Source organism: Charadrius vociferus, unplaced genomic scaffold (genome assembly GCF_000708025.1).
Source record: "Charadrius vociferus isolate BGI_N301 unplaced genomic scaffold, ASM70802v2 scaffold1551, whole genome shotgun sequence".
NCBI classification, from domain to species: Eukaryota; Metazoa; Chordata; class Aves; order Charadriiformes; family Charadriidae; genus Charadrius; species Charadrius vociferus.
In genome coordinates, this window is record NW_009646882.1 from 240,588 (window position 1) to 247,244 (window position 6,657).

A 6,657-nucleotide genomic window follows, 5' to 3' on the forward strand; every position below is an offset into this window, starting at 1 on the left:
GGGGCGGGGGGGTCTCGGCCCCCCGGAGCTGCCGGGCATCCCGGGGCGGCACTGAGGGGGGCTCTGCCCGCAGGTGCCTGAGCTGGAGAACGCCACGGTCCGCATGGAGCAGCCCGAGCGTGTGATGGGGCTGATCCGGTCCATCAAGGAGCAGGGGACGAGGAAGCTGCAGGTACTGTGCAATCATTTGCGCCAAGCATTTGACACTGTCCTGCATGACATCCGTGTCTCTAAATTGGAGAGATGTGGATTTGACAGATGGACCACTCGGTGAACAAGGTCACATTCAAAGAGTTGCAGTCAACGGCCCAATGTCCAAGTGGTGACCCAAGAAAGCCACCTGCACCCCGGGCTGCATCCCCAGCAGTGTGGCCAGCAGGGCGAGGGGGGATTGTGCCCCTCTGCTGCGCTCTGCTCTGGGGAGACCCCCCTGCAGTGCTGCCTCCAGCTCGGGGGGTCCCACCAGCAGAAGGAGACGGAGCTGGTGGAGCGGGGCCAGAGGAGGCCCCAGAGATGCTGGGAGGGCTGGAGCCCCTCTGCTGGGAGGACAGGCTGGGAGAGTTGGGGGGGTTCAGCCTGGAGAGACCTTAGAGCTCCTTCCAGTCCCTAAAGGGGCTCCAGGAAAGATGGGGACAAACTTTCTAGCAAGGCCTGTTGCGATAGGACGAGGGGTAATGGCTTTAAACTGAAAGAGGGAAGATTTAGATGCAATCTAAGGCAGAAATGTTTTACTCTGAGGGTGGTGAGACACCGGCCCGGGTTGCCCAGGGAGGTGGGAGATGCCCCATCCCTGGAAACATCCCAGTTCAGGTTGGACGGGGCTCGGAGCGACCTGGTATGGTCAGAGATGTCCCTGCCCATGGCAGGGGATTGGATTAGATCGCCTTTAATGATCCCTTCCAGCCCAAACCAGTCAGTGATTCGATGATTCTATAAGACTGAGACGAGAGGAAGGACCGAGCTATTTTTCCTGTCGATGCCCAGGCCGGTGGCTCTCTCTGGATGGGCCTTTTCCTTCTCTGTGGTACAAGCTATAAATATGCGCCAGTCCCCAAACACCCCCCTCCACCCACGGCGGTACGTCAGCAGGATTAAGCCATTTGGTGCTGATAAGAGTGGTGGGGTGGGAGGGGTGCTGGCTCTCTCAGATGAGGACATCTGGTTCGTGGCTGGCAGCGGCGTCAGGGTGCGCTGTGCACCCTCACGTGAGACCCGCCGGCGCTGGATGTGCGCCCGTGAGGCAGCAGCACCCTTGCCTGGCTGTGGCAAAGGCAGAGCGCTGCGTCACACACAGATTTGGTCTTCTCTCGCCTTCCAGGTCATTTCTGACTTCGACATGACGCTGAGCAGGTTTGGGTGCAACGGCAGACGCTGCCCCACTTCGCACAGTGAGTTGAAGCCTTTTTTTTTTACCGTTGTGAATTCTGTGTGTTTTCCGTGTTTGTGTTCTCTCCCTGCGGCTCCTCTCAGCCTCTGCCCCCCTCCTGTGCCGGGCCTCACCGCCCCGTCTTGTTTGCTCTGGGTGCAGCTCTGGGCCTCGGCCTCTTGCAGCAGCGGCAGCGGACCCCCGGGCAGCCCACAGCCGCTCGCGAGCTGCGGGTTGGAAGTGGGACCTGCCGCGTTGAGACCCCGCAGTGAGCCCGTGCTCGGGGCGATGTGCCACACACGGCTCGTTTTCGGGCAGAGCTGGGGACAGCTGCCTTTTAGAAAGCCTTTTTATGTTTCTGGGCTACAACACTGGTATCTTACTGTCTTTACAGACATCCTCGATAACAGTCACGTTATCAGTGAGGACGGCAAGAAGAAGGTAGGTGCGGTTTTGCGAGGCACTGCTTCTTGGCTCTGTGTTTTTCGCCCCTCTCGCCCATCATCAGGAGGTCGCAGTGGCTCGTGTGACCGCTCTCCCAGCTGTGCCCCGCTGCCCGGACAGAGAGAGGGGCCTGCGTCCAGGCTGCGTTTCAGCCGATGGTGATGGACGGAGAAGTTAAAAAGGGAAATTTAATTTGCATGCTCGGCTGTGGGCCTTTTTGGTGTGCTAAGAGGCGGAAGGGGGCGTGTGTGCTCATCCGTACCTGCGGTATTTGAAGCACAGTGAGAGTCCGCCGGGCGGCCAGGGGGTTAACGCTTCCTCCACAGTCTCCAGATTTCCTCAGAGCGCAGTTGCTCAGTGAAACGGGTTTGGTTGTGCTTTTCATTAGGAAGTGTGATGCTTTGGAGGAATTTAGAAACGCTTTTTTTGTTGTTTAGTCTCTTTAGACGTGATGTTCACTCTGTTCTTTTTCCATCTGCACAACGCTCCAGCTCAAAGATCTGCTGCACTATTACTATCCCATTGAAATCGATCCCAACCGGACCCTGGAAGAGAAACGTCCCCTCATGGTGGAGTGGTGAGTGGTTGTATGTGATGAGCTTGGCCTTGTCCTGGCAACTCCTCGCCCCCGGGGGCTACAAGGCACAAGGCTTGAACTGTCTCTCGCCTTGGTGGCAATACCGGGAAGTTGTGGTTGTTCTTTTTCTGACTGCCTTAAGGTCGCTGCCGGGAAGCTCACTCCCTGCCTTTCCCTAGGTGGACCAGGGCCCACGAGCTGCTGTCGCAGCAGAAGATCCAGAGGGGTGACATAGCCCAGATTGTGAGAGAATCGGACGTGATGCCGAGGTACGGGCCTGGGGTCCGCTGTGCTGCCTGCGGCCCTTTCCCTCCTGCCGCTGTGCAAGCAGGTCTTGCGTTCACCCTGCTCTGTGCGCAGTCTCCGCAGCGTGGCAGATGCAAATCTCCCTTCCTTCCTGGGGCCGAGCTCTAACCATGAAAGAGCCAAAAGTCAGCGCCACAACCACAGCCTGAGCTCTCTCCCTGGCTGCGAGCAGCTCCCCTCTTCCAGGAGAGGTCCTCTCTCCGCTCACTCTAACTGCTGGGCCTTGTCCAGGCCCTTGGCTCGGCATCAAACTCCACCCACAGCACAAAAATACTGCGCTAAAACTTGCTGTTAAAGCTGGCCTTGGCGGTGACGGTCCCAAAACTGTCTCGGGGAGCCTTGGTTTGAATGAGCCGCCGCTCTCAGAGAGGAGATGGTGCCGTCTGTCCGGGTTTTCAAATGGTGTCCTGGCAGACCGAGACCGTTACACGTTGGTCTGATCGTCCTCACAACCAGTCCGACCTGTTGCGTGTCTCTAACGGGGTGTCTGAGAGGGCTGGTGGCACCTCCCCTCGCGGGTGAGTGTGCGGGCGCGCTGTGCCTTGTGCTCCCGGTGGGAAGCTGGGTGCGTTCGGGACCTGCTGGGCAAATCGCTCCCGTGCAGCGTGGTCCTGTGCGGCTCCTCGCTGGTCGCCGCTCCAGGAGGGGTCTGGGGTTCTGCTGCACACCCCGTGCATGCACTGTCCCCACACAGAAATGCAGGAGCCACAAAAAGCTCATGTTTTTTGCAGAGCTCACGCATGCGTGTCTGTTTGGAAAGTCCCGGGCAGAAATAGGAGCGTCATAGCTGGGCTGAGAGCGCTCCCCGCCCGCGGTGCAGCGGGCACCTCGCTGCGAGCTGGGAGGTGGTAATGCAATACTGTGTAACGGACACTTCTGCTCTAGGGATGGATTCACTGAGTTATTTGATCAGCTGCATAAGTACAACATCCCCCTGTTCATCTTCTCTGCTGGTGTCGGTGACATCCTTGAAGAGATTATCCGTCAGGCCAACGTCTTCTACTCAAACGTCAACGTGGTGTCCAACTACATGGACTTCGACGATAATGTGAGTTTCTGCATCCCGTACGCGTGGTGGGCTTGCAGAGAGGAGAGCTGTTGGACTGGAATTGAGGGCTGCGATCCGTTTGAGAGACACCGCTGGGTTAAAAGCTGCTTCTGAACATTTCGAAGTATTTGATCCCTGTGGATGGAGCTGACCCTTTGCTGGGTCCCGGGGGAGGTGTTGAGGCTGGCTGGGGCCTCCTGCCCCGTGTGCTCTGCTTCAGGAACCGCGACCTGCTGCCAGCGTAGCAGCCCTCTGCCCATCAGCACTGGGGCTGTTAGAGTTCCCCTGCCCGCAGCAGGAGCTGGACCAGCGGTGAGGGAGAGCAGAGGGGTGTAAGGTGGGCACGTGGAGCGCAGGAACAGCTGAGCATCTGCTCACGATCTCAGGGACTCCTCACCTTCCAAACTTGCTTTTCGGTGGCCGAAGTGTGCTGCTGTCTCTGTGTCCAGCACCGTGTGTTCTGTCCTGGTGTGAGGAGAGGATGGAGTTAACCACAGAGGTCTCTCTTGATGTGAAGGCCAGATGTCCTTCACAGTGGCGTGGAAGGCCTTTGTCGATGTGTAAAGCCTGAGAAGTCCCAGTGCACATTAGAAAATTGCACATCTCTTACAATGAAGCCCTCTGTTCCCACGGGTGGTGTGTGGGGACAGGCTGTCCTCGGGGGCGCATGGGACAGTGTGACAGTCCTGCCCTCTGCACGGGCCCTGCGCTGCCCTGGGGCACCCTGACTGCGGCTTTCCACCGCCCCTGACCAGCTCCAGGGCAGCGCAGAGCCCCGCCGAGGTCTGTGGGATCTCCATCCTCTGGGTTTGTTCTCACCCTTGGGAAGGGCTTGCCCCTCAAAAGGGGACTCCTGGGGACCGTCTGCAGGTGTTTCGTGGCGGCTGCGTTTCCAGAGTCCGTGAGGGTGTCTCTGAGACGAGAGCTGGTGCCCTGCGAGCATCCCCCCTTTGCCCAGTCCACAAAGGGTACCGAGGCTGCGGCACAGCAGAGGGGATCAACGTGTCTGTCCTGTTTGCGCAGGGAGTCCTCACGCGTTTCAAGGGACCTCTCATCCACACCTACAACAAGAACAACAGCGTCCTGCAGGGTACGGAGTACTTCCAGCAGCTGAGCACTAGGACGAGCGTCATCTTGCTGGGGGACTCCATGGGTGACCTGACGATGGCAGATGGCGTTCCCAGTGTGGAGAACATCCTCAAGATTGGCTTTCTCAACGACAAGGTGGGTGTGAGAAGTGGTTGTCTCGCTTCCCTGCCAGGTGCGCGGCCTGAGGGGCAGCAGAGAGGGGCAGCAGCTGCCCGAGTGATTTGGGGGCCGTGAGAGATTCGTATGAGCTCCCGTGGGGTGTGCGGAGGGAGCTGGGGGGTGTCTGCTGAGCTCCCGGTGCACCTGGGGCATTGTCAGGGTGGTTATTGACCCCTCTTCCCAGTAGCATCAGGAGATGCAAGGGCTCTGGGTGCCGCATCTTCATTCTTGGCTGCTGGTGCTTACAGTTCTTTCCTCTCTCTGTGGCCCTCTCCCCTCCACGCTGTCCCGGTGGCCGCGCTGCAGGTGGAAGAGCAGAGGGGGAAGTACCTGGATGCTTATGACATCGTGCTGGAGCGCGATGAGACGCTGGATGTGGTGAATGGGATTCTCCGGTACATCCTTACGGAGACATGAGCTGGGAAGGCGCCGTCCCAGCTCCGGCCCCTCAGCAAGGCACCTGGGCAGCCAACGTCCTTGCCTCGACAAAGCTGGAGTGGATCTTCTGGTACCTGCTGGGCTCCATCCTGACGCTGGGCAGGCTCCCTGCCCTGGCTCTCGGGTGCTCTGCACATCCCGACCTCGCTAACCCCCTTCGGTCAGCCCTGCAGCGGGAGGCGGAGGAAGCTTCTCCACTCCCTTTGCCCCAACTGCGCCTGGCTCCGCTGCTTCCCGCTGGGGCTCCATCCCGCTGGGACTCCATCCTGCTCGGACTCCATCCCGCTGGGACTCCCTCCCCACCACCGCCTGAGGCCACAACAAACCGTTTCACGTTTCGGGTAGAGACGTTCTGCGCTTGCTTCAGCAGCTGAGCGCAGGAGTGGAGATCATTTGCTGTGGCTTGAGGACAGACCTGTTTTAGATGGAAAATGTTTAGTTTTACTGTGTTCCTGTCTAAGAAAACAAATCTCTCTCTCTCTCAGCCTGTTTTCTGTCAGCTTCAAAGTGCCGGGGCTGAGCTGCGGCAGTGCCGCCGGCCGAGGGGCTGTCGTGGCCCCTCCGGGCACAGCATCGCCCGGCTCCACATCACCACAGAAACCCTGCGGCTCCCTGGCCCCGCGCCCCCGCCCTGCGCTCCCTCTTGCTCCCTTACTGCTTGTGCTGTAAAAAAAAGGCTTTTCCAGTCGTCCCCGCGGAGCTCCTCTGCGGCTGCTGCACAAAGCGAGCAGCGAGTTCGGCGAGGGCCGGGCTGGCGCTTCGGGTGGCAGCGGCAGAGCGGCGCGTTTGCAGCCCACAGTGTGGATGGGAGAGGAGAGGCCAAGGGCAGCATTTTGGGTTTTAAGGAAGATTTTAGCTAACTGTGTTTCTGTCTTAAACTGCTGGGCCGATCCTGGGCTCTCAGGGCAGCGTTATTTCTGCGTAAAGAGTAAAGCTGTGACAGCCCCGATTCAGCAAGGGGCAAATTCAGACCCTTACGAGGGAAACTGCTTTCACGTCCCGTCCTGCTGCCTGCTCTGATGGGGGCCGGAGCCGTGCTGGTGCAGGGTGAGCCCCGATACGGCTCTTTGGGGCCGTTACTGTGACAGTGTGGCCCAGCACACGTTGGCAGCTCTGCCCTGTCGCCGTCGCACGGGGCAGCGCGGCTGGTGAGCTCCGGGCTGCGCCGGGTTCAGTCCTCACTGCCCTCCACGTGATGGGTGAGTGAATGCGACTTCTGAAAGTGCGGAC

General features: G+C 59.4%; 1 protein-coding gene across 1 annotated transcript; it reads left to right on the forward strand.

Annotated features, from left to right (window-relative positions):
* The first annotated feature begins 66 nt into the window (after positions 1–66).
* On the forward strand, positions 67–5,546 carry NT5C3B (5'-nucleotidase, cytosolic IIIB). Its single transcript, XM_009894430.1, has 8 exons — positions 67–172; positions 1,319–1,388; positions 1,761–1,807; positions 2,302–2,387; positions 2,567–2,656; positions 3,579–3,741; positions 4,765–4,965; positions 5,296–5,546. The coding sequence occupies exons 1-8, from the start codon at positions 104–106 to the stop codon at positions 5,404–5,406; spliced, it is 837 nt and encodes a 278-aa protein (XP_009892732.1). The 5' UTR covers positions 67–103; the 3' UTR covers positions 5,407–5,546.
* The last annotated feature ends 1,111 nt before the right edge of the window (positions 5,547–6,657 follow it).

Excerpts from the sequence above, each read along its gene's own strand:
- NT5C3B (XM_009894430.1), top strand. The coding sequence starts at position 104 with ATGGAGCAGCCCGAGCGTGTGATGGGGCTGATCCGGTCCATCAAGGAG. Across the intron at positions 2,388-2,566 it reads CGTCCCCTCATGGTGGAGTG|GTGGACCAGGGCCCACGAGC; the intron begins GTGAGTGGTTGT and ends GCCTTTCCCTAG. Across the intron at positions 4,966-5,295 it reads TTGGCTTTCTCAACGACAAG|GTGGAAGAGCAGAGGGGGAA; the intron begins GTGGGTGTGAGA and ends GCCGCGCTGCAG.